This window comes from Somniosus microcephalus, chromosome 3, assembly GCF_052327205.1.
Source record: "Somniosus microcephalus isolate GS21.2 chromosome 3, FLI_Smic_1.0, whole genome shotgun sequence".
NCBI classification, from domain to species: domain Eukaryota; kingdom Metazoa; phylum Chordata; class Chondrichthyes; order Squaliformes; family Somniosidae; genus Somniosus; species Somniosus microcephalus.
In genome coordinates this window covers 6,484,894-6,512,881 of record NC_140989.1, presented here as the reverse complement: position 1 = coordinate 6,512,881, position 27,988 = coordinate 6,484,894, and the positions used below count along the sequence as shown (strand labels likewise).

General features: G+C 49.9%; 1 protein-coding gene across 1 annotated transcript in view; it reads left to right on the top strand.

The window, feature by feature from the left end:
- The first annotated feature begins 19,720 nt into the window (after positions 1 to 19,720).
- The window catches only part of LOC147120814 (uncharacterized), a 116,763-nt gene continuing 108,495 nt past the window's right edge, over positions 19,721 to 27,988 (top strand). Inside the window, exon 1 of the mRNA XM_085977152.1 lies at positions 19,721 to 19,755. Within this exon, the coding sequence (XP_085833278.1) occupies positions 19,721 to 19,755 (35 nt within the window). The remainder of the gene's footprint in view (positions 19,756 to 27,988) is intronic.

The following is a 27,988-nucleotide window of genomic DNA, read 5'->3' as shown; positions in this document are numbered from 1 at the left end:
CACCTTCCTGTTGCAGACACATCTGTTCACAGTAGTGTGCATTGCTGGAATTGATTAGCAGGAGGATCCTTTGGACAATAAGAATGACCTTGCATTCATGTAGCACCTTTCACATCCATAGGATGGCCCAAAGCGCTTCACAGCTACTTTTCAGTCACTATTGTAATGTTGGGAAAAGTGGCAGTCAGTTGGCACACAGCAAGTTCTCACACACCAGTGAGATAAATGACCCCATCAACTGTTCTAATGATGTTGGAGCAATTATCAGCCTAGATTATGTGCTCGAGTCCCCAGAGTGGAGCCTGAGCCCAGTTAACAGGAGTTAACATGGATTCAGAAGGGGGAAATCCTACCTGACCAACCTCCTCCACTTCTTTCAGGGTGTGACAACCAAGCAGACTGTGATATTCCCTATGATGGGTGAACCTTGACATCCAACAACTACTTGACAATGTTCAATGTGAAACTCTGTTACTTAAACTCAATGTGTTAGGGATTAAGGGTAAACATTCGTAATGGGTAATACTGGAATTAACACATTGAGCTGCTTACAGCACTCAGATACAAAGCACAAATAGAGTATGGTTTAACTATCATCTTCCATATAGGCATATAAATAGAGAATGGTTCAACTATCGTCTTCCATATAGGCATATAAATAGAGAATCACACAGATCACAGAAACCCCACAATGCAGATAGAGGCCATTTCGGCCCATCTAGCCTGCACCGACACATATCCCACCCGATCCCCATAACCCCTACACCAACACATATCCCACCCTATCCCCGTAACCCCAAGTATTTAATCCCCCTAACACTAAGGGTCAATTTATCACAGCCAATCAACCTAACCCGCACATCTTTGGACTGTGGGAGGAAACCGGAGCACCCGGAGAAAACCCACGCAAACACGGGGAGAATGTGCAAACTCCACACAGACAGTCACCCGAGGCCGGATTCGAACCTGACTATTAGAGTCATAGAGTCATAGAGTTATACAGCATGGATAGAGGCCCTTCGGCCCATCGTGTCCACGCCGGCCATCACACCCTGTCTAATCTAATCCCATATTCCAGCATTTGGTCCGTAGCCTTGTATGCTATGGCATTTCAAGTGTGTGGTAAACCACTGTTTGTATTCCTGTTTGTCCTGTTTGTATTCCACTGTGTACATGCCTGGACATGCCTCGGCTGACTCCTCCCACAGGTCCTAGTATAAAGGTGACTGCTCCCCAGCCCTTAGTATCATGGACCGGTCGACCACGCGAGGCAGACCTCCATTCTGTTGTTAATAAAAGCCTTTGGTTACTCTTCTAACTCTCAGTCTTTTATGAGTAATTGATAGCGCATCAATGTTATTAACAACATTTTTATAATGGAGAAGATCCTCACACCAGCATGCCTGGACTTAGATCATCGGGAGGCGGACTCATCCACCAAGTTTACTCACTGGCTTAAGTGTTTCGAAAAATTCCTGACCGCCTCCGAAGCAATCAAATCGGACGAGGACAAACTGGATGTCCTGACCTCCAAAGTGAATAACCGAGTGTACTCGGTCATCCAAGACGCGACCTCGTACGCGGACGCTATCAAGCTCCTCAAGGACCAGTACACGCGCCCAGTGAACGAAGTGTACGCCAGGCACCTCCTGGGGAGTCGTAAACAACAACCTGGGGAATCGACCGTGGAATACCTTCAGGCACTGTCTGTGCTTGGCCGGGCCTGTGATTGTAAGGATGTAAAGGCCGCCGTGTACACAGAGGAACTTATCCGGGACGCTTTTGTAGCGGGCCACAGATCCAATTACACCCGACAGCGACTGTTGGAGCAGAGTAACCTCGACCTCAACAAGGCCTCTGAACTCGCACTATCGTTGGATGCAGCCTACCAGGGCATGGATGCCTACTCCTCTGCACCGTGGACGCCGCGGGGAATGACAGCCTGGGACACGGTAGGACCGCCTCAAAGCGCCGTGCCACCCCAGCCACACCCCAACAACGGCCCAACTACCGCAGCAGTGTCCCAAGGCCAGACAGCAGTGCCCCAAGGCCAGAAATGCTACTTCTGTGGCCAGGCAAAACACCCCAGAGCGCGCTGCCCGGCGAAAAACGCGATCTGCTCGGGCTGCGGGAAGAAGGGACACTACGCTAGCGTCTGCAGGGCCAAAGCCACCCCGAACCCCAGCAGCGCCGCGTGTGGGCCATGCGGGCCGCCATCTTGGACCTCCCCGGCCATGTGCGAATCACCGGTACAGCAGCCATTTTGGACGCCTCCAGCCACATGGGGATCATGGACGCCGCCATCTTGGATGACAGCCGGGACGCAGCAGGCCCCCGACACCGCCTCATCTGATACCCGCAGCGACACACCGACCCCTACGCTGGCATCCGTTACACTGGACCAAGCGAGACCGCACCAACTGGCCAGTTCCACAATGGACATTAAGGTAAATGGTCACGATACAATCTGCCTTTTTGACTCTGGGAGCACGGAGAGCTTCATCCACCCCGACACGGTGCGGCGTTGCTCTCTCCCAGTCCTGCCTGCGCAACAGCGGATTTCTATGGCCTCCGAGTCCCAGTCGGCGGACATCGGCGACTACTGCGTGGTGACACTCGTAGTAGACGGGACCGTGTACGATCATTTTAAACTTCTGGTCCTGCCTGACCTCTGCGCTGCCGTCCTGCTGGGGTTAGATTTTCAGTGCCACCTTAAAAGTGTTACGATGGCGTACGGTGGACCCCTACCCCCACTCACAGTCCGCAGCCAGCAGCTTCCAAACTGCCCGCCGCGCACCAGGTGCAACCTCTCCACACTCAGTGTCACCCCCCCCCAACTGTTTGCTAACCTCACCCCCGACTGTAAGCCCATCGCCACAAAGAGCAGGCGATACAGTGCCGGGGACAGGGTTTTCATTAAAACCGAAGTGGAGCGGCTCCTGAAAGAAGGGATTATTGAGGGCAGCACCAGCCCCTGGCGAGCCCAGGTTGTGGTCGTTAAGACCGGCGAGAAGCAGCGCCTGGTCATCGACTACAGCCAGACAATAAATCGCTACACCCTGCTGGACGCCTACCCACTCCCCCGTATAGCTGATATGGTCAACCAGATCGCGCAGTACCGCGTCTTCTCGACCATTGACCTGAAATCAGCGTACCACCAGCTCCCCATCCGCCCTGAGGACCGCCAGTACACTGCCTTTGAGGCAAACGGCCGCCTCTATCACTTCCTTAGGGTTCCCTTTGGCGTCACCAACGGGGTCTCCGTCTTCCAAAGGGAGATGGACCGGATGGTAGATCAAAATGCGTTGCAGGCCACTTTCCCATATCTGGACAATGTGACCATCTGCGGCCGTGACTTGCAGGACCATGACGCAAACCTCGAAAAATTCCTCCGCACCGCCCAACTCCTAAACCTGACATATAACAAGGAGAAGTGCATATTCCGCACAAACCGCCTCGCCATCCTTGGCTGTGTTGTGGAACACGGAGTCATCGGCCCCGACCCCGACCGGATGCGTCCCCTTATGGAACTTCCACTACCCCACTGCCTCAAGGCCCTGAAGAGGTGCCTAGGGTTTTTCTCCTATTACGCCCAGTGGGTCCCCTACTATGCGGACAAGGCCCGTCCGCTGATCAAGTCCACCTCTTTTCCCTTGACGGCAGAGGCCCGCTTAGCCTTCCACCGTATCAAGGAGGACATTGCCAAAGCCACCATGCACGCAGTGGACGAATCCATCCCCTTCCAGGTGGAAAGCGACGCGTCTGACTTTGCCCTGGCCGCTACCCTCAATCAGGCGGGGAGACCCGTGGCCTTCTTTTCACGAACCCTCCAAGGCCCGGAGACCAGACACTCCGCTGTTGAGAAGGAGGCCCAGGCGATTGTGGAGGCTGTGCGTCATTGGAGGCACTACCTGGCCGGAAAACGATTTACCCTGCTCACTGACCAGCGTTCAGTTGCTTTTATGTTTAACAACAAGCGGAGGGGCAAAATCAAAAATGACAAGATCTTGAGGTGGAGAATCGAACTTTCCACCTACAACTACGAGATCTTGTACCGGCCCGGGAAGCTAAATGAACCCCCGGATGCGCTATCGCGTGGCACCTGCGCCAGCGCGCAGATCGATAGACTGCGGGCCCTCCACAATGACCTCTGCCACCCGGGGGTCACCAGGTTCTTCCACTTCATCAAGGCCCGCAACCTGCCTTACTCTATTGAGGAGGTCAGGACCATGACCAGGAACTGCCAAGTCTGCGCTGAGTGCAAACCGCACTTTTATAGACCAGACAGGGCCCACCTGATAAAAGCCACTCGCCCCTTCGAGCGCCTGAGCGTCGATTTTAAAGGGCCTCTCCCCTCCTCCGACCGCAATGTGTACTTCCTCAATATTATTAATGAGTACTCCCGTTTCCCGTTCGCCTTCCCCTGCCCGGACATGACCAGTGCCACGGTCATTAAATGTCTGAACAACCTCTTCACCCTGTTCGGCTTCCCCAGCTATATCCATAGCGACCGGGGCTCATCGTTTATGAGCGACGAACTCCGTCAGTACCTGCTAACTAGGGGTATTGCCACAAGCAGGACCACCAGTTACAACCCCCGGGGGAACGGACAGGTGGAAAGAGAAAATGCGACAGTTTGGAAGGCCGTCCTGCTAGCCTTAAAGTCTAGGGGCCTTCCAACCTCCCGCTGGCAGGATGTGCTCCCCGATGCGCTCCACTCTATTCGGTCACTGCTCTGCACTGCCACTAACGCCACCCCTCATGAGAAAATGTTTGTCTTCCCAAGGAAGTCCACATCGGGGACATCGCTACCGCCATGGCTGACGTCCCCAGGGCCGGTCCTACTGAGAAGACACGTGAGGACCCATAAAACGGACCCCCTGGTCGAGAGGGTCGACCTCCTCCACGCCAACCCCCAGTATGCTTACATCGCATACCCGGACGGGCGGGAGGACACAGTCTCCATAAGAGACCTTGCACCCTCGGGGGCCGCAGTAACCCACTACCCACTACCACCCCCCCCCCACGATCCGATATCCAGCCCCAGCAGACGGCAGGCCTGGGCCCCGCGACCCGCTCGACATCTACGAGGACGACACGCCTGTGCCACAGCCTACGCTGGACTCGACGCCGGAAACTTCACTACCCCTGCCGTCGCCACGCAGATCACAGCGGCAGACAAGACCTCCGGAGAGACTCCAATACACTAACTTTTAATACACTTCACCCCGCCGGACTCAATTTTAAACAAGGGGTGAATGTGGTAAACCACTGTTTGTATTCCTGTTTGTCCTGTTTGTATTCCACTGTGTACATGCCTGGACATGCCTCGGCTGACTCCTCCCACAGGTCCTAGTATAAAGGTGACTGCTCCCCAGCCCTTAGTATCATGGACCGGTCGACCACGCGAGGCAGACCTCCATTCTGTTGTTAATAAAAGCCTTTGGTTACTCTTCTAACTCTCAGTCTTTTATGAGTAATTGATAGCGCATCAAAGTGCTCATCCAAATGCTTCTTAAATGTTGTGAGGGTTCCTGCCTCCACAACCCTTTCAGGCAGTGAGTTCCAGACTCCAACCACCCTCTGGGTGAAAAAGTTCTTTCTCACATCCCCTCTAAATCTCCCGCCCTTTACCTTGAATCTATGCCCCCTAGTTATTGACCCTTCTACTAAGGGAAAAAGCTCCTCAGTATCCATCCCATCTATGCCCCTCATAATTTTGTACACCTCAATCATGTCCCCCCTCAGCCTCCTCTGCTCCAAGGAAAACAAACCCACTCTGCCCAGTCTCTCTTCATAGCTGAAGCGCTCCAGCCCTGGTAGCATCCTGGTGAAAATAGGCATCCTGTCTTCCATAGGCATATAAACAGAGAATGGTTTAACTATCGTCTTCCATAGGCATATAAATAGTAAATGGGTACTAAGAGGAGGGGTGGGACCGATTAGGGACCAAAAATGAGACCTACGCATGGAGGCTGAGGGTATGGCTGAGGTACTAAATGAGTACTTTGCATCTGTCTTCACCAAGGAAGAAGATGCTGCCACAGACATAGTGAAGGAGGAGGTAGTGGAGATACTGGATGGGATAAAAATTAATAAAGACGGGGTACTAGAAAAGCTGGCTGTACTTAAAGTAGATAAGTCACCAGGACCAGAAGGGATGCATCCTAGGATGCTGAGGGAAGTGAAGGAGGAAATCACGGAAGAAACTGGCCATAATCTTCCAATCCTCCTTAGAAACGGGGGTGGTGCCAGAGGACTGGAGAATTGCAAATTGCACCCTTGTTCAAAAAAGGGTGTAAAGATAAACCCAGCAACTACAGGCCAGTCAGTTTAACCTCGGTAGTGGGGAAGCTTTCAGAAACAATAATCAGGGACAAAATTAACAGTCAGTCACTTGGACAAGTGTGGATTAATTAAGGAAAGCCAGCACGGGTTTGTTAAAGGCAAATCGTGTTGATGGAGTTTTTTGATGAGGTAACAGAGAGGGTTGATGAGGGCAATGCAGTTGACGTGGTCTACATGGATTTCCAAAAGGTGTTCGATAAAGTGCCACATAATAGGCTTACCAGCAAAGTTGAAGCCCATGGAATAAAAGGGACAGTGGCAGCATGGATATGAAAATGGTTAAGTTCTAAATTGGGGAAAGGCCGATTTTAATATGATAAGGCAGGATCTGGCCAAAGTGGACTGGGAGCAGCTACTTGTAGGAAAATCCACACCAAAGCAGTGGGAGACTTTCAGAAGGGAAATAGAGAGAGTACAACGCCAACATGTTCCCGTAAAGGTCAAGGGTGGGACCAACAAGCAAAGGGAACCTTGGATGACAAGGGATATACAAAAATGCATTAGAAATAAAAGGGGGGCTTTTGGCAGTTACAAAAGACTAAAGAAGAGGAAGCCCTAGAGGAGTATAAAAAGTGCAGGGGCATAATTAAAAAAGAAATTAGGAGGGCGAGGAGGGGCCATGAAATAACACTGGCGAGCAAAATAAAGGAAAATCCTAAGATGTTTTATAAGTATATTAAGGGCAAGAGGATAACCAGGGAAAGGGTAGGGCCCATTAGGGACCAAAGTGGCAATCTGTGTGTAGAGCCAGATGATGTAGGCGGGGTTTTATATGAATGTTTTGCATCTGTGTTCACTATGGAGAAAGACGATGTAGACATAGAAATCGGGCAGGGGGACTGTGACATACTTGAACATATTAGCATCGAGAGGGAGGAGGTACTAGCGGTTTTAGCAGGCCAAAAAGTGGATAAATCCCCAGGCCCGGACGAGATGTATCCCAGGCTGTTGTGTGAGGCAAAGGAGGAGATTGCAGGGGCTCTGACACAAATTTTCAGAACCTCTCTGGCCACAGGGGATGTACCAGAGGACTGGAGAACAGCTAACGTAGTACCATTATTCAAGAAGGGTAGCAGGGATAAACCAGGGAATTACAGGCCAGTGAGCCTAACATCTGTGGTAGGGAAATTATTGGAAAAAATTCTGAGGGACAAAATTAGTCTCCACTTGGAGAGGCAAGGATTAATCGGGGATAGTCAGCATGGCTTTGTCAAGGGTAAATCATGTCTGACCAATCTGATTGAATTTTTCGAGGGGGTGACTAGGTGTGTGGATGAGGGAAATGCTGTGGATGTGGCTTACATGGATTTCAGTAAAGCTTTTGACAAAGTCCCGCATAGGAGACTGGTCAAGAAGGTAAGAGCCCATGGGATCCAGGGTGCCTTGGCGCGTTGGATCCTAAACTGGCTGAGTGGCAGGAGGCAGAGGGTGATGGTCGAAGGTTGCTTTTGTGACTGGAAGCCTGTGTCCAGTGGGGTACCTTAGGGATCGGTGCTGGGACCCTTGTTGTTTGTGATCTACATAAATGATTTGGATGAGAATGTAAAAGGTATGATCAGTAAGTTTGCAGATGACACGAAAATTGGTGGGGTGGTAAATTGCGAGGAGGAAAGCCTCAGGCTACAGGACGATATAAACGGGTTGGTCAGATGGGCGGAAAAGTGGCAAATGGAATTTAACCCTGAAAAGTGCGAGGTGATGCATTTTGGACGGACAAATAAGGCAAGGGAATACACAATGAGTGGTAGGACCCTAGGAAGTACAGAGGGTCAGAGGGACCTTGGTGTACATGTACATAGATCCCTGAAGGCAGCGGAACAGGTAGATAAGGTGGTTAAAAAGGCATATGGGATACTTGCCTTCATTAGCCGAGGCATAGAATATAAGAGCAGGGAGGTTATGATGGAGCTGTACAAAACGCTGGTGAGGCCACAGCTGGAGTACTGTGTGCAGTTCTGGTCGCCTCACTATAGGAAGGATGTGATTGCTTTGGAGAGGGTGCAGAGAAGATTCACCAGGATGTTACCTGGGATGGAGCGCCTCAGCTATGAAGAAAGACTAAACAGGCTGGGGTTGTTTTCCTTGGAGCAAAGAAGGCTGAGGGGGGACCTGATTGAGGTGTACAAAATGATGAGGGGCATAGATAGGGTAGATAAAGAGGAACTTTTCCCCTTAGTAGGGGGGTCAATAACAAGGGGGCATAGATTCAAGGTAAGGGGCAGGAGATTTAGAGGGGATTTGAGGAGGAACTTTTTCACCCAGAGGATGGTTGGAATCTGGAACTCACTGCCTGAAAGGGTGGTAGAGGCAGGAACCCTCATAACATTCAAGAAGCATTTGGATGAGCACTTGAAATGCCATTGCATACAAGGCTATGGACCAAATGCTGGAAAATGGGATTAGACTGGACAGGGCTTGATGGACGGCGCAGACACGATGGGCCGAAGGGCCTCTTTCTGTGCTGTAAAACTCTATGGCCTAGAAATTCAGTGCCCTTAGCGCCGATTTTGCGGCGCTAGAGGGCCTAGCGCTGCAATTGGCGCCGGCGCCGAAATTGCCTGGGGCCCTTCCGCCGCGGTAGACCGGTAGCGCTGCGCCGGCACCGATGACGTCATCGGTGTGCGCAGCATCCCGGTTGCCATGCCGACGGGCCCCAGCGCCGAAATTCAGTTGCGGCCGCCTCGCCCGTGGCAGCCGCAACTAAGACTCTGGCAACAGAGTCTTACATGACTTTGCGCCGGCGCATTAAAGGCCCCGCGGCGGCCGGCCGCTTTCCCGCCGGCCGCCTGGCCGCAGCTCCCTCCCCGGACATCCCCCCCCCCCCCCCGTGGAACAGAAGCAAGCCCGGCACTTGTCCGAGGTGCCGGGCTCATTTTTAAAAAGATTTTCGCGGGCCGCGGCCGGGTGCAGGCAGCTCCTCCTTAAGGGAAGGAGGAGGCCTGCACTTCCCGAACCTGCCGCACCGCAGCGGGCGCCGCAGCGCTGGAATAGCGCCGATATTCAGCGCGTAGCGCCAGTTTTCAGGCGCAAACAGCTCTCAGCAGCGCCGGCAGCCATTTGGGCGCAGAACTATTGAATTTTTGGCCCGCCCAGCGCGACTTAGCTCCGGCACTAACTTCCGGCGCTAAAGCCGTCGCTGCGCCAAAACCCAATTTCTAGGCCTATGACTCTATGACTCTGTGACAGGAAACAGAGAGCAGTGGTGAACGGTTGTTTTTCGGACTGGAGGAAGGTATACAGTGGTGTTCCCCAGGGGTCGGTTCTATCACCACTGCTTTTCTTGATATATATTAATAACTTGGACGTGGGTGTACAGGGCACAATTTCAAAATTTGCAGAGGACACAAAACTTGGAAGTATAGTAAACGGTGAGAAGGATAGCGATAGACTTCAAGAGGGCACAGACAGGATGGTGGAATGGGCGGACACGTGGCAGATGAAATTTAACGCAGAAAAGTGCGAAGTGATACATTTTGGTAGAAAGAATGAGGGGAGGCAATATAAACTAAAGGGTACAATCCTAAAGGGGGTGCATGAACAGAGAGACCTGGGGGTATATGTGCACATATTATTGAAGGTGGCAGGGCAGGTTGAGAAAGCGGTTAAAAAAGCTACGGGATCCTGGGCTTCATAAATAGAGGCATAGAGTACAAAAGCAAGGAAGTTATGATGAACCTTTATAAAACCCTGGTTCGGCCTCAACTGGAGAATTGTGTCCAATTCTGGGTGCCGCACTTTAGGAAGGATGTGAAGACCTTAGAGAGGGTGCAGAAAAGATTTACGAGAATGATCCCAGGGATGCGGAACTTCAGTTACGTGGATAGACTGGAAAAACTGGGGTTGTTCTCCTTGGAGCAGTGAAGACTGAGAGGAGATTTGATCGAGGTGTTCAAAATCATGAAGGGTCTGGACAGAGTCGATAGAGAGAAACTGTTCCCATTGGCGGAAGGGTCGAGAACCACAGGACACAGATTTAAGGTGATTGGCAAAAGAACCAAAGGCGACATGAGGAAAAACTTTTTTACGCAGCGAGTGGTCAGGATCTGGAATGCTCTGCCTGAGAGGGCGGTGGAGGCAGAATCAATCACCGCTTTCAAAAGGGAGTTGGATAAGTATCTGAAAGAAAAACATTTGCAGGGCTACGGGGAAAGGGCGGGGGAGTGGGACTAGCTGCAGTGCTCCTGCAGAGAGCCGGCAGGGGCTCGACGGGCCGAATGGCCTCCCTCCGTGCTGTAACCATTCTATGATTCTATGATTCTAAGTAGCTCGAGCAGATACTGGAATTAACACCTGGGTGTGACTCTCAGCTGTAAATTACATATTCATAGACAACACTGTGCGAACTCGCACTGACATTGAACTAGACACACCAAACTGAGACAGGTACTCACCCAGAGTGACACAAAGGGACAGCGTCACAGACAGGAGCAGTTTACACACCATTTCAACCGGTCTCTGCCTCTCAGACTGAAGATCCTGGTACTCTACCCTCTGTACGTTATGTGGGATCAATTTATATTAACAAACATGTAGCAGAGTCACCAAACAGTGCCTCGTGTTGTTATTCCTCATATCACCACAAAAGAGGAAGGAACAATTAATAGGAATTTAGAGGTTGACACACACTCAAGGCAGTCAGCAGTCTGTGCTGTTAGCCGATCTGAAGTTAGCTGATCTGAAGATAAAATCAGCCAGTGTTCCTGTTGCTCATCACTATCGTCAGCCCTGCTGGAATTTGTGTGGACATTAGCACTGGACAGGATTGTCACTGTGATGTTGGTTACTAACTGGGTTCCTGTCCCAGCAGAGGGAGCACCCCTTTAGCACCACTCCCTGTCAGTCACTGGGTTCCTGTCCCAGCAGAGGGAACACCCCTTCAGCACCACTCCTCATCAGTCACTGGGTTCCTGTCCCAGCAGAGGGAGCACCCCTTTAGCACCACTCCCCATCAGTCACTGGGTTCCTGTCCCAGCAGAGGGAACACCCCTTCAGCACCACTCCTCGTCAGTCACTGGGTTCCTGTCCCAGCAGAGGGAGCACCCCTTTAGCACCACTCCCCATCAGTCACTGGGTTCCTGTCCCAGCAGAGGGAACACCCCTTCAGCACCACTCCCCATCAGTCACTGGGTTCCTGTCCCAGCAGAAGGAACACCCCTTCAGCACCACTCCCCGTCAGTCACTGGGTTCTGTCCCAGCAGAGGGAACACCCCTTTAGCACCACTCCCCATCAGTCACTGGGTTCCTGTCCCAGCAGAGGGAACACCCCTTCAGCACCACACCCCGTCAGTCACTGGGTTCCTGTCCCAGCAGAGGGAACACCCCTTCAGCACCACTCCTCGTCAGTCACTGGGTTCCTGTCCCAGCAGAGGGAACACCCCTTCAGCACCACTCCTCGTCAGTCACTGGGTTCCTGTCCCAGCAGAGGGAACACCCCTTCAGCACCACTCCCCGTCAGTCACTGGGTTCCTGTCCCAGCAGAGGGAACACCCCTTCAGCACCACTCCCCGTCAGTCACTGGGTTCTGTCCCAGCAGAGGGAACACCCCTTTAGCACCACTCCCCATCAGTCACTGGGTTCCTGTCCCAGCAGAGGGAACACCCCTTCAGCACCACACCCCGTCAGTCACTGGGTTCCTGTCCCAGCAGAGGGAACACCCCTTCAGCACCACTCCCCGTCAGTCACTGGGTTCCTGTCCCAGCAGAGGGAACACCTCTTTATCAGCCCCACTCCCAGAGGTTCTCTTCAGCCTCACTCCTGACGAGGGTTAAAGCTGTTAAAATGTTCCCCATTTCCTGAAATCGAGAGAGGGGCTTTTATTTCACTAACACAGAGCTGGCAATGACTGTCCGGCAAGACGTGGTTCACTAGGTGACCGCACACCTTCAATGATGAGGGTTTCACCTACTCCAGCTAAGAAGCAGGTCCCCAGCTAAGATTGGCCAGGGACCAGTCGATGTTTCCACCCCCATGGAAACACAGGCCGCAGCTCTGAAGGTGACATGGGCCAGAATGGGGCACAGCAAGGATCATGGCCTCCAGACCATGGCCATGCTGCGACTCAAGGCTTTCAAGAGCTGAGAGCTGCCATTAGAGCAGCCATCCGAGTCAAACAATCAGAGAATCAGAGAATGATACAATACAGAAGGAGCCCATCGTGTCTGCGCCGGCTCTTTGGTAGAGCTACTCAATTAATCCCACTCCTCCGCTCTTTCCCCACAGCCCTGCCATTTTTTTCCTTCAAGAATTTATCCATTTTCTCTTGAGAATGTTACTATTGAATCTGCTTCCACCGACCTTTCAGACAGTGCATTCCAGATCACAACAACTCCTGCTGATTACCACCGACCGCCCTCCCTCAGCTGATGAATCAGTACTCCTCCATGTTGAACACCACTTGGAAGAAGCACTGAGAGTAGCAAGGGCACAGGATGTACTCTGGGTGGGGGACTTCAATGTCCATCACCAAGAGTGGCTCGGTAGCACCACTACTGACCGAGCTGGCCGAGTCCTGAAGGACATAACTGCCAGTCTGGGCCTGCGACAGGTGGTGAGTGAACCAACACGAGGGAAAAACCTACTTGACCTCGTTCTCACTTAGCTACCTGTCGCAGATGAATCTGTCCATGATAACATTGGTGGCAATGACCACCGCACAGTCATTGTGGAGACAAAGGAGGAACCGTTTGGTTGCTTTGTGTCTTCCGTTAGTGCCCATGGCATTCATCAACAGAAAATAATACTGCTCTATCAATTTGCAAATAGCCGAAGGCCACTACCTCAGTGTGATGGAAGTCAGTGCAGTTTCTACACAGCCCACGTTCAAGGGAATCATGGAAACCCCATTTATTCTAGGCTAATGACAAGCTGAACCATTGGCTCTTCTCAGAGTTACCCGCTCAGGACATGGTTCAAGTCACCACTACACAACTCCTATATCCCCAGCAAACAGTCAACACTGAGGAGAGAAGGAGGAATATCATTGTGGATATATATGGCTTTTTCAGGCACTGTTTGGGCTACATTGGAGGGCAGTGGGGAGTGGTGTTCAATATACCTGTACTATGGTATATATGGGGTTATGCTTGAACTGTATAAAACACTAGTTAGGCCTCAGCTAGAATACTGCATGCAGTTCTGGTCACCACATTACAGGAAGATGTGATTGCACCAGAGAGGGTGCAGAGGAGATTTATGAGGATGTTGCCTGGGCTGGGGAATTTTAGCTATGAGGAAAGGTTGGAGAGGCTGGGGTTTTTTCTTTGGAACAGAGGAGGCTGAGGGGAGACTTGATTGAGGTGTACAAAATTATGAAGGGCCTGGATAGAGTGGATAGGAAGGACCTATTTGTAAAGTCTGTGGGTTGTTTAGTTAATTAATACACAGACTACCAGAGTAACCTAAAACAGGACTTTACTATTCGAAGGTCAGGGCGAATATGCCCAATAAATCCTGACACAACACTTATCACAGAAATCACAGAAATCACAGAAACCCCACAGTGCAGATAGAGGCCATTTCGGCCCATCGAGCCTGCACCGACACATATCCCACCCGATCCCCGTAACCCCTACACCAACACATATCCCACCCTATCCCTGTAACCCCACGTATTTAATCCCCCTAACACTAAAGGTCAATTTATCATAGCCAATCAACCTAACCTGCACATCTTTGGACTGTGGGAGGAAACCGGAGCATCCGGAGGAAACCCACGCAAACACGGGGAGAATGTGCAAACTCCACACAGACAGTCGCCCGAGGCCGGATTCGAACCCGGGTCCCTGGCGCTGTGAGGCAACAGTGCTAACCACTTATATACTGGTGTGGTCACCGTCGGTATTACAGTATACAGAAGCCAAACAAAGTAGTGCCACACCTAAAATAGTTCTCTTAAAGGTGAACGGTTACATACAATAGTTCTCTTAAAGGTAGACAGGTACATACACTACAATCCTCCCTTTTTAGCTTACAACATACTTATTCCCCATTAAACATAACATATAATCAACTTCATGTAAAACAATTCACAGATATAGTCTCTGCGGGAAACAGTTCACAGATTCAGTCTCTGCGGGAACAGTTCACAGATTCAGTCTCTGGTCTTGACTCGGTCCGAACAACATCTCTGTGGTGTAGCCGGTTCACATTTCTAGCGTGACTCATCCAATAGTCTTTCCCTTGGCTTAACAGCTTGAACTTCCGTCCTGCTGAACCAGCAGTGCTGACTTTTACAAACAGCTGGACTGCCTTGGTAATTTTTCCTACTTTCCAACTGATTTGGCCCCCTTCGTAGGGCCCACGCGCATGATCTGATAGAAGTGATAATGATTTAGATGGTTATCGTCTTCTGCTTCGCCTTTTTCTTTTCTGCTTCTTGGAGACTCTCGGGGCTCCCTTATCCGCTGCCAGCTGTAGCGCCACCATCTCCCTATGTTCCTTAGACTTTAAGTGCTTCATCCTGATTTCTGCACTTTGGGAGTTTTCATCACAAGCTGGGCAGACCAAGTCATCGTAATATTCCGTGTCACTCAACAGGTCATGGTAATATTCGGTGTCGTCCTGAGCTAGTCTAGCGAGAGGGCCTGCTACTTCTTCCTTACCCAACTGGACGTTAGCCGACTGTTGTTCCCTCCCTAGACATCTTTCCTGAAGAGACTTCTTCATGCGTTCATATTCATCCCGCTCTTCCTGGGTTTCCTGCCAATCCTTCACTAATGACCTCATTTGTGATTCCAATACTTCCCCTTCCATCGGGGATTGATTGGTCAGGCTATTCAATCCTTCTACTGGAGCAGCTGTTTCAACATTCTGTAGTTCACATTGACGTGATTCAGCGTACTTTCGGCAGCCCCGTAAAATCTGTGTTGCAACCTCAACTATTCCCCAAACTTTTGAGAGCTCCGAACCCCTTCCCTTTGAAGATTGAAGCTCGTGTTCAAATGGTTCCCATTGCAGAGTCTTGTCTCTCAGCATATGAAGGAGTTGGCTGACCGTTAACTCTTCCACGGGGACCCTGTGGATCAGAGTCTTCTCCATTTCATCCACCTTTTCCTCCAATGCTTTCGCCTTTTTTTTCTCTTGTACTTTGGCTTTAAGCGCTCGGAGAAGTTGCGCCTTGATGCTCTCTAGCTCATGTTCAGGGGCCATTCTTACAGTCTCTGTGTTTCTTACAGTTGCCTTTTCTTTCACTGAAAGAATCCCCAGTTGAATCTGTTCTTCAAGTTGTTGAACCTCGGTCATTGCCGCCTCATATTTGTCTTGGGTTTCCTTCAATATTTTTATGAGTTCTTGGACATCTTGACTTTCATGTTCTGCCATGTCTTTCACCTCTAATTTCTCATCTATGGATGGAACTTCTACCGATGAGTTTGTCTTGGCCTTGAGCTCATCAAGAATTTCCTGCAGCCTTTGGACTTCTTGCTCATGTTCAACCTTTAGTTGCTCATATGCTTCCACTGAAACTAGCTTTTCGGAGGTTGCCGAGTTAACCCCCTCCAGGATTGTAGCCTGGGCCTGTTCATACTGTTCCTTCAACTTCTCAAACTCTGCTTGTAAGGAGTCGTAGAGAAGAACTGGAATAAAATCCTGGCTTCCTGAAGATTCCTCTTCATTTGCTTCTTTCTGCAAATATTCTAACTCCTGAACATCATAAGGGAGATGTGATCGGTGATTGGTCACGATGGCTCTATGGTCGCTCTCTGCTTGAGCTAGCTGCTTCTGTTGTCTTTCCAGATTCTCCCATTCGGTGTCATAGAACTTTTTCATTGTTTTCATCTCTTGTACGAGACGGTAACTCAATTGTTCTAATTGTTGTCGTAATTTGAAATAAAGTTGAGTCCGAGCTCGGTGTTCTTCCGTCATGGATATGTCCTTAAACTGAACAGACTCAGAATTCTCTGTCAAACTATGTTGTCGTTGTTCGGTGGAGATCTGTTCTGAAACTTTGTTCTTCTCTGGAGCATAAGCCTTTCTGCATGCCTTTGTTTTTCCAACCTTAGTCGGCAAGTCCATTTTAGCCTTGTCTTTCACATTTGGGTTGGTCTTATCGTCATCCGATTCAGAATCTGAGCTGATTGTCTGCACCGAGTCCTCACTCGTTATGGCTTTTAGATAGTGCCATTCCATGTCTATTTTCTTGATCCACTCCCGTCCTAGAAGTGGTGGTCCTCCCTCAGGTAGTACATATAAGTTCATTCTTGGGTGTTCTTTACCCCTATCTCTCACCTTGACTCTTATCTTTCCCATGGGGTATACTTTATGCCCCGTGTATGTCTGCAATACGAACTTGGTATCTCTTAAGGGTATATGTGAGAATAGCTGGTGGTAATCCCTTCGATTTATGACTGATAGAGCTGATCCAGTGTCCAACTCCATTTTCACTTGGACTCCAGCTATTTTTAGCATGACCCAGATAGTTTGTAGGTCAGCTTCCTTACTCACATTGTGAATTCTCAGACTACCCAGCTCCTGGCCATTTGGGTCTGAGTCCGAATTCTGTTCGTCTGAACTCTTCTCAGCCACCTTGTGTACCTTGTTGTACTTTTCCTGTGATGGCTTCCTTTGGTTGTTGGTCCTTTGGTTGTTGGTCTTCTTCCCCAACCGGCATACCTTAGCTATGTGCCCCAGTTTGCCACATTTCCTACATTCCTGGTTCTTAAACCAGCATTGGTTCTGGTCGTGTGTTGTCTTCCCACAACGATAGCATTTTGTTGTTGTCGAGGTAATTTGATCCACACTGAGTGCCGCTGTCTTTAGCTGCATTTCCGCAGTTCGCTTCGCTGCGGCTTCGTGCGATGCTGCAATAAGGACAGCCCTGTCAAGTGTAAGGTCGTTCTCTTCGAGTAGTCGCTTTTGTGTTCCTTCCTTTGCCAATCCGCACACGAACTTGTCTCGCAATGCCTCTGTCAGATTCCCTCCAAACTGGCAGTATTTCGCTAGTCTACGCAGTTCGACCAAGTATTCTGCGTTGCTTTCGTCTTTCCGTTGCGTTCTCGCATAGAATTTGAATCATTCCGCCAACATCAACGGTGTGGGGTTCAAGTGATCCTTCAGAACAGCCACAATATCATCGAAAGTCTGATCCGCCAGTTTAGCCGGTGATAGTAGATGCTTCAAGAGCCCGTATGTCTTCGCGCCCATCGAGTTTAGCAAGGTTATAGCTTTGTCATCTTCTTCTATTTTATTGGCCTCACAATAGATCTCAATGCGTTCCACATACGTGGCCCAGTCTTCTACCTTGGAATTAAAACCGTTGATGTTACCATGCTTAGGCATCTTCCTCTCTTCCTGATAAACACCACGAATTATTTCTTTAACATTTTTTTTTTCCAAGATGGCGGTTCCCGCGAAAATGGCGGTTTCCCGCGCTTATCTTCTCTCCCCGCCCACTTCAATGGCGGTTTCCCGCTTCTGTCTTCTTCCCCGCCTAATGGCGGCTTCCCGTGTTTCTTCCCTAGCGGGAGGGGTACACTTTCCCCACGGGCGACGGCCGCTGGCTTTGAGGTTCACAGCCTGCGCGTCGGCTTCAGTGCTTTCCCTTTTCTCGGCAGGGCAACCGGCGCTGGGTACACCCCGTTGACGGCAAACAGTTTCAGCCGCTGGGCTGGCTCTCGCTCAGTTCCCCTTGCTCGGGCTCTATCTCTCTCCCGCTCGCTCGGCTCTACCGGCGCTGGGTACACCCCGTTGACGGAGAACAGTTTCAGCCGCTGGACTGGCTCTCGCTCAGTCTCCCTTGCCCGGGCTCTGTCTCTCTCCCGCTCGCTCGGCTCTACCGGCGCTGGGTACACCCCATTGACGGAGAACAGTTTCAGCCGCTGGACTGGCTCTCGCTCAGTCTCCCTTGGTCAGCTCTGCCTCTCCCGCTCGCTCGGCTCCCAATCGCGCCTCCCAGCCCTCTCGCAGTCCGGTGCTTCCCTCCCCGGCTGCGGCTGAGTTTATCTCTTCCCGCGCCTACGTTCCCGGTCGCAGCGCTTCGTGGCTTCGGTCGCTGCCCGGCCTTTTTCGCCGGTCGCGGTCTAGCTGTCTCACGACGCCGTTGCGGCCCCATCCTGTCTGTACCGCGGCTTCCTTGCTCCACGCTGCCCCAGTCTCAGCGCCTCTGGACCCGACTTCTGTCCGGCTCCTTTCCCCCTCGACCGTGGTCGAGTGCACCGCCCTTATCCTCCGGTTATTCTTTTTACTTTCCCTTACTCACAGTCACCGTGGCCGCCTTGCTTCTCGTGCTGATCGGCTCACTCCTCACCGTGGCAGAAGGGACAGTCAGTGCCTGTTGCTGATGGAAGTCTTTGTCTCTAAATTCTTCCTCCTTTCTAGTTCTGCAGCCTCGAGTTTTCTCCCAGCAGAACGACGAGAGCGGTTGCCTCTTCTCGACGCTCGTTAACTGCTTCGGAAGTATTGTTGCCGCAGGGTACGATCGGACTCGTCGCCACTGTAAAGTCTGTGGGTTGTTTAGTTAATTAATACACAGACTACCAGAGTAACTTAAAACAGGACTTTACTATTCGAAGGTCAGGGCGAATCTGCCCAATAAATCCTGACACAACACTTATATACTGGTGTGGTCACCGTCGGTATTACAGTATACAAAAGCCAAACAAAGTAGTGCCACACCTAAAATAGTTCTCTTAAAGGTGAACGGTTACATACAATAGTTCTCTTAAAGGTAGACGGGTACATACACTACACTATTTCCCTTAGTAGAAGGGTCAATAACCAGGGGGCATGGATTTAAAGTAATTGGTAGAAGGATTAGAGGGGAGTTGAGGAGAACTTTCTTCACCCAGAGGGTGGTGGGGGTCTGGAACTCACTGCCTGAAAGGGTGGGTGGCATAGTGGTTAGCACTGTTGCCTCACAGCGCCAGGGACCCGGGTTCTGTCTGTGTGGAGTTTGCACATTCTCCCCGTGTTTGCGTGGGTTTCCTCCGGGTGCTCCGGTTTCCTCCCACAGTCCAAAGATGTGCAGGTTAGGTTGATTTGGCTATGATAAATTGACCCTTAGTGTTAGGGGATTAAATACATGGGGTTACAGGGATAGGGTGGGATATGTGTCGGTGCAGGCTCAATGGGCCGAAATGGCCTCTATCTGCACTGTAGATTCTGTGATTCTGTGGGAGAGGCAGAAACCCTCATCACATTTAAAAAGTACTTGGATATGCACTCGAAGTGCCGCAACCTACCGGGCTACGGACCAAGAGCTGGAAAGTGGGATTAGACTGGAGAGCTCTTTGTCGGCCGGCATGGACACGATGGGCCGAATGGCCTCCTCCATTCGGCCCATTGTGTGAGTTGGCAGAATGCTAGCAGTGTGATACTGGGTACTGAACACCGCCATAAAAGGAGGCATAGTCCTATTCTGAAAGAGCAGCAATAAGCTATGGCCCTGGAGGAGGAAGAGAATAATGGAGAAGAGTTAGCAGAAGCTGGGCAGCCATCGGAAGCAGCAACAATTTGCCAAGACTACGATTGAGAAGTTCTTTCCTGGGTGCTGCATTTGTGTTTCATTGCACATTGAATCTGTTACTGTTCAACACTTGGAGACAGATATATTCCAGTTGTTGCACCACATTGAGTTCCAGGAGAATTTGTCAGACATTGAGTATATGTATTGGTAGCAGTGAGTGCGTAAATGAGTAGATTGAGCAAGTATAAAGAAAATGATAAAAGTGTTACCAGCCCGCAGCGTGGGAGGCTCTTCAACTTCCCCATCTCTAGTCTCCAAGTGCTGCCTTTTCAAAGGACTGAAGAGTTGCTAATTGTACTGTCTGGTCTGACAAGCAAATAAGCAGAAGTAAGAAGCTGATTATGTTAGGAGATTGTACGGTGATAATTAGGGCTATTGTGCAGCCAGCAGTAGGTATGATTACGATAGCAAGCCCACTGACTCCCACAGCTACCTGGACTACACTTCCTCCCACCCCGCTTCCTGTAAGGACTCTATTCCATTCTCCCAGTTTCTCCGCCTCCGCCGTATCTGCTCCGACGATGCCACCTTCCACACCAGTGCTTCAGACATGTCTTCCTTTTTCCGCAACCGAGGATTCCCCTCTACCGTGGTTGACACTGCCCTCGACCGTGTCAGTTCTATCTCCCGCACCTCTGCCCTCACCCCTGCCCCTCCCTCCCGGAACCACGATAGGGTTCCCCTTGTCCTCACCTTTCACCCCACCAGCCTCCACATTCAACGGATCATCCTCCGGCATTTCCGCTACCTCCAAAGTGATCCCACCACCAAACGTATCTTCCCCTCCCCTCCCCTTTCAGCATTCCGCAGGGACCGCTCTCTCCGAGACACCCTAGTCCACTCTTCTATCACCCCAAACAGCCCTTCCCCTTCACCCGGCAGCTTCCCGTGCAAGCGGAGGAGATGTAACACCTGCCCCTATACCTCCCCCCTCCCCACTGTCCAGGGCCCCAAACACCCCTTCCAGGTGAAACAGCGATTTACTTGTACTTCTCGCAATCTAGTATACTGTATTCGCTGCTCACGATGCGGTCTCCTCTACATTGGGGAGACCAAATGCAGATTGGGTGACCGCTTTGCGGAACACCTCCGTTCAGTCCGTAAGGGTGACCCCGAGCTTCCGGTCGCCTGTCATTTCAATTCACCGCTCCATTCCCACTCGGACCTCACCGTCCTTGGCCTCTTGTACTGTTCCACGGAAGCTCAACGTAAACTCGAGGAACAGCACCTCATCTTCCGATTAGGCAGTCTGCAGCCTTCCGGACTCAATATCGAGTTCAACAATTTCAGATCATAACCTCGGCCCCTATTTCATTTTCACTTATATTTTTCCACTCCTTTCCTTTCCCCCCCCCCCTTTCCTTTTGTTTCTCTCTCACACCTGGCAGCTATCTTTTGCCCTGCCAGTACACTTTACACCTAATCACAGCCTATTACCATCTCGTCTAGCTTCTAATCTCTTTTACTTCTTTTGGTTCTTTTATTCTTTTGTCCGATCGCAGCCCTGCCTTCGATCTAGTTCCTTTTCTCTCCAGTTTTGAAGAAGGGTCAAACCCGAAACGTCAACTCAAATTTCTCTCCACGGATGTTGCCTGACTTGCTGAGTTTTTCCAGCATTTTCTGTTGTTAGTAGGTATGATTAACTGGGTATGGATCATGCAGCTACATTGAGTGCAAGTACCTAACAAGCTTGCGAGTGAAGGCAGTTAAGGAGGCTAAAGGTGTGGTATATGTAACCTGTACCACCTTAAGAGAACTACCTTAAGAAGATGGACTACTTTCTCTTGCTACTGTATATTGTAGTACCGGTGGTGACCACACCGGTATATAAGCTCTGTGTAGTAATTTGTAAAGCAGTTCAGCCCTGACCTTCAAGTAGTAAAGACCTGTTTAAGTTTTTCCTGTTGTCTGCGTCCAGTTATTTAAAATAAGTATATCTGGAACACACAGACTCAACAGTGGCGACGAGTCGATCTTACCCAGCGGCAATTGCATCCAAGGCAGCTTCGTCCCCAGAATGGGTGTCGAGAAGAGGCATCCGCCCTCATCATCCTGCTGAGCACCGCATTCGCACGGGAGGCATCGAGAACCCGGGTTGGAATTGCTGGCCACGAAGTCCACCATCAGCGACAGGCAGTGATCATCCTTCTTCCACGGTGGTGGGTAAGCCGATCTAGCAACACGGGCAGAAAGTCGGCCGCGTTGTCAGTGGAGAAGGGGGGCGAGACCGGAGGAAAAAGGGCGGAGAACTCGACCGCAGCCGGTGTAAAGGGCCGGGCTGCAATCGGAAGAGACGTGCAGCAAGAAAGGAAGCGCTAATACCCACGAGGACAGCGGGGAGTAAAAGCAGCAGCGTCGGGGGAAATTAAGGACCGCTGGGAGGCGAGAACGGCAACAGCGCGGTAATCGCCATTGTAGCCAGCGGGGGAAGAAGCCAAGTGCGGGAAGCCGCCATTTTAGTCGGCGCAGGAAGAAGACAAGCGCGGGAAAAGCCGCCAAGCGCGGGAAGCCGCCATTTTGAAAAAAAAATATTAAAAAAAAATAAAATACTTAAAGAAACTTACAAGGATGCCTAAAAACGGTAACATCACTGCTTTTGATAGCGATGTCGAAGATTGGGCCACTTATGTGGAGCGTATTGAAGTTTATTGTACAGCAAATGAGATACCGGCTGAAAAGAAAGCACTAACCCTATTAAACTCGATGGGTGCGAAGACGTACGGGTTATTAAGGCACCTTGTAACACCAGATAAACCGGCGGATAAGACTTTCGCGAATATTGTTACTATCCTGCAAGAGCATTTAAACCCCACGCCGCTGCTGATAGCGGAACGATTTAAATTTTACAGAAGAACGCAGCTGAAAGAGGAAAGCAACGCTGAATTCTTAATTGAACTGCGCAAGCTATCAAAGTACTGTCAGTTTGGTACAGGACTAGCAGATGCTCTGAGAGGTAAGTTCGTGTGTGGACTATTAAAAGAAGGAATTCAGAAGCGACTGCTAGAGGAAAAGGACCTTACGCTGGATAAAGCTGTCACCATTGCAGCATCGCACGAGGCGGCAGCACGAGGCACCGCGGAAATGCAGCTAAGGCCATCGGAACTCAGCACCATTCAAATGGCATTGGGTGCAGTAAAGTGCTATCGTTGCGGAAGGACAACGCACGATCAGAACCAGTGCTGGTTCAAAGATCAAGAATGCAGAAAATGTGGCAGACTCGGTCACATAGCGAAAGTATGCCGGTCAGGAAAGAAGACCAGCAACAAAAAGTCACCACAGAAGAAGTACAAAAAAGTACACAAGGTGACAGAGAACAGTTCGGATGAACAGAAGACAGATTCAGACTCCAGCAGTAAGGAACTGGGTTCTCTAAGAATACATAATGTGGGTAACACAGCAGACCACCAAACTATTTGGGTTACACTCCAGATAGCAGGAGTCCAAGTGAAGATAGAATTGGACACGGGATCGGCATTGACGGTCATGAATAAGCAAGTTTACAAAAGGTTATTCTCACACATTACCCTAAGGGATACGGAGATTGTATTAAAAACATACACGGGGCAAAGAGTGTACCCCATCGGAAAGATAAAAGTAAAGGTGGTCCACAAGGGTAAAGAAAGCAAAGGAATGGACTTGTATGTGTTACCTGAGGGAGGTCCACCACTACTGGGACGGGAATGGATCAGGAGAATAAATATGGACTGGCATTCCTTAAAAGCACTAACTGTAGATTCCGGTAAAAAGGACGATGTCAAACCTAAACGACTGTCCAGAATATTGGATGATGCTAAGGAGGTGTTCCAACAGGGACTGGGAACACTGAAAGGAATTACGGCAAACATCAAGGTTGAAGAACATGCAAACCCGAAATTTTTCAAAGCCAGACCGGTACCTTATGCGATACGACCTGCTGTGGAAGCTGAGCTGGAAGGGCTAGAACGTTCAGGAGTACTGTCAAAGGTGGACTGGAGCGAATGGGCCACGCCCATTGTTCCCATCATGAAGCGTTCATTGAGCAACAAGCCGGGGGAACCGGGGAAGGTTCGCATCTGTGGCGATTTCAAGATCACTGTTAATCCGGTTCTTCACACGGTGCAATATCCGCTTCCGCGGATTGAGGATATCTTCGCTTCGTTGTCTGGCGGGAAACACTTCACCAAGATAGACCTGGCGCAGGCGTACTTACAGATGGAAGTTGATGAAGCGTCACGCCAGTATCTCATGATCAACACGCATAAGGGCTTATATCGGTATAATAGACTGGTTTTTGGAGTGGCATCGGCTCCAGCGATTTGGCAAAGGGCCATGGAGCAGGTATTACAGGGAATTCTTGGCACACAATGCTATCTGGACGACATTCTTATTACAGGAGATGATGAGGAAGAACACCTTGCTAATTTGGAACAGGTGCTCACCAGATTGAAAGAGTATGGACTTCGAGTTAATCGCCAGAAATGTGAGTTCTTTCAGAATTGAATCTCGTACTGTGGTCACGTCATTGACCAGGAGGGGCTTCACAAGTCACCTGACAAGATCGAAGCTGTTGTGAAGGCTCCCGCTCCGGAAAATGTATCCCAGTTGAGGTCGTTCCTAGGGTTGATTAACTATTACCATAAGTTTCTGCCAAATTTATCCACGGTGCTACACCCGCTGAACGCTCTTTTACAAAAGGGAGTGCCATGGAAGTGGAGCGAGGACTGTAAGCGGGCTTTTCACAAAAGCAAGGCATTGATCACCTCTAAGGAAGTGTTGGCTCACTTTAACCCAACGCTGCCTATTCGTTTAGCTTGTGATGCTTCTCCATATGGTATTGGGGTAGTGCTATCATATAAGTTGCCAAATGGCTTGGAAAGACCAGTCGCGTTCGCATCCAGATCATTGACCTCCGCTGAGCGCAACTATGCTCAGATAGATAGGGAGGCTCTCAGCCTCGTGTGGGGAGTAAAAAAATTTAATCATTACCTGCAAGGCCAAAAGTTTACGCTGCTGACAGACCACCAGCCGTTGGTTTCCATTTTTAACCCTAAGAAGGGTGTTTCGGTGATGACAGCGCAGAGGCTCCAGAGATGGTCCCTTTTCCTAGGGGCACATCAATATGAGATCGAATTCAAAGGTACAAAGCAACATGGTAATGCTGATGGGCTGTCGCGCCTGCCACTACCTACAGCGGAAGAGGCACCGACAGTTGACCCTGTTGAGTTATTTCACTCGACCATCATCGAATGTTTGCCAGTCACCAATGCGAGTATTGAGAGAGAGACCAGGAACGACCCGACACTGTCTCGGGTCTACAAATTGACAGTGAAGGGATGGCCAGCACATGGCGAACCACTGTTACCGGCATTCTCAGCCAGACGAGAACAGCTGTCCGTTTGTCAAGGAACATTGATGTATGGAACAAGGGTGATTATTCCTCCTAAATTAAGGGAGAGAGTTCTAAAGGAATTGCATGAAGGTCATCTGGGGGGAGTCAAGATGAAAAGCCTTGCTAGGGCTTATGTGTGGTGGCCAGGTATCGACAAACAAATAGAGGATCTGACTAAAAGCTGCTCAGGGTGCCAAAAAGTTCAAAATGCACCTCCAATTGCACCGCTGCATCCATGGGAATGGCCGTCAACCCCATGGCAGCGTGTACATATCGACTTTGCAGGTCCATTCATGCATTCCATGTTTTTGATAGCAGTAGACGCACATTCTAAATGGCCAGAAGTGATTAAGATGGCGACCACTACCTCAGAAAAGACGATCGCAGTTCTTAGAACCATATTTGCAAGAAATGGATTGCCAGACAGATATGTTCAGACAACGGACCGCAGTTCGTGTCAGAAGAATTCCAGAAGTTCATGAAGAAGAATGGGGTGAAACACTATACATCTGCCCCATATCATCCGGCTACAAATGGGTTGGCCGAGAGATTTGTGCAAACATTCAAAAAGGCGATAAAGGCCATGAGCGAAGACCATATTCCACTACAACACAAGGTGGACAATTTCCTAATGGCGTATCGAAACGCCACACATGCAGTGACAAATCAAAGTCCTGCCATGATGTTTTATAACAGGAGGTTGCGGTCCAGGTTGGATTTGTTAAAACCAAATGTGCGTAGGGAAGTCGAAAACAAACAGTTCCAGCATGTAAATAACAAGCCCACTCGGAGTTTCGAAATAGGACAACCAGTGTTAGCCCGGGACTATAAGAATGAGAAATGGCAATCTGGAACAATTCGTGCCAGACAAGGACCCCTGATGTACACGGTAGAGATTGGTGAAAACGTAATACGATGTCATGCTGACCAACTTGTAGAATCGAGAACAAGGGTCGAACCCATGGCTACGGCAGAGACACCAGTGGAAGAAATTATTGAACCTGTAGCATCTACCTCAAACGCGAACGTACATGAGGATGTTCAATCCATAAGAGATCAATTAGAGGAGTCACCCCAGCAGCCAGAATCAGAGACCCCTGAAAGGCATTATCCAACTCGGAACAGGAGGCCTCCTCAGAGACTGAATCTTTGAACAGTTGCATGAAAGTTGTATATATGTTATCCATGTTATGTTTAAATTGGGGTGTACACTGTTAAGCTAAAAAGGGAGGAATTGTGGTGTATGTAACCTGTACCACCTTAAGAGAACTACCTTAAGAAGATGGACTACTTTCTCTTGCTACTGTATATTGTAGTACCGGTGGTGACCACACCGGTATATAAACCCTGTGTCGTAATTTGTAAAGCAGTTCAGCCCTGACCTTCAAGTAGTAAAGACCTGTTTAAGTTTTTCCTGTTGTCTGTGTCCAGTTATTTAAAATAAGTATATCTGGAACACACAGACTCAACAAAAGGTGCCCTGTGGGAAATTGAGCACGATAAAGATTTCAAATGTGTAGTAGGCAGTGTGAGTGGTGTCGCACAATGTGTCGTGTATTAGTAAACTGAGAATCATACAGCACAGGAGGCCATTCGGCCTGTCCCAGCTTATTAAAAGAGCTCTCCAATTAGTCCCACACCCTGCGCTTTCCCCAGAGCCCTGCAATTTATTCCCCTTTAAGTATTTATCCAATTCTCTTTTGAAAGTTACTATTGAATCTGCTTCCACCGCCCTTTCAGGCAGCGCGTTCCAGATCACAACAACTCGCTCCATTAAATTAATTCTCATCTCCCTCAGGTTCCTTTGCCAATCACCTTAAATCTGTGTCCTCTGGTTACCGACGCTCCGGCCAATGGAAAGTTTATCCTCATGATTTTGAGCCCCTCTATTAAGTATCCCCTTAACCTTCTCTGCTCTAAGGAGAACAACCCCAGCTTCTCCAGATAACTGAAGCCCCTCATCCCTGGGACCATTCCAGTAAATCTCCTCTGCACCCTCGCTAAGGCCTTCACATCCTTCCTAAAGTGCGGTGCCCAGAATTGGACCCAATACTCTAGCTGGGGCCTAACCAGTGTTTTATAAAGGTTTAGCCTAACTTCCTTGTTTTTGTACTCTGTTGCACTATTAATAAACCCAGGATCCCGTGTGCTTTTTAACAGCCTTCTCAACGTGCCCTGCCACTCTCACAGATTAGTGGACGTCCACCCCCCGGTCTCTCTGTTCCTGCACCCCCTTTAAAATTGTACCATTTAGTTTCTATTGACTCTCCTCATTCTTCCTTCCAAAGTGAATCACTTCACACTTCCCTGTGTTAAATTTCATCTGCCATGTGTCTGCCCATTTCACCAGTCTGTCTGTGTCCTCCTGAAGTCTGTTACTATCCTCCTCACTGTTTACTACATTTTTAAGCTTTGTATTGTAGGAATTACAACGGGGTTGGGGTTATTGTCTCTGGCCAGTCAGAAGCCTCTGAGAGCTGCTCCAGGGCCCCTTTTATGTTGCCCGCTAATCTTCCTGATGTTGGCCTCATTCAAAATACTGGTAGTGGCGTTTACCAAGTCATGCCTCTTAACTCAGAAGTCATGCCCGGGAGTCTGAGCACAGCTTGGGGGGTGCTGAGGTTGAAAGAGCTTTCAATGCTGCTGGCTTGTTTGGTATAGTGCTCAGATATTCACAGGGCCAAGGGCCTCCACTGGCACCAGGGTTAATCTGTGCTAATGCCCACTGCTAGAAGAACTACTCACTGGCTTTACCCAGCAGCCTTGTGCTTTCATGGTGCCAGTGTTCATTCCCACAGGAATATCCCAAACTC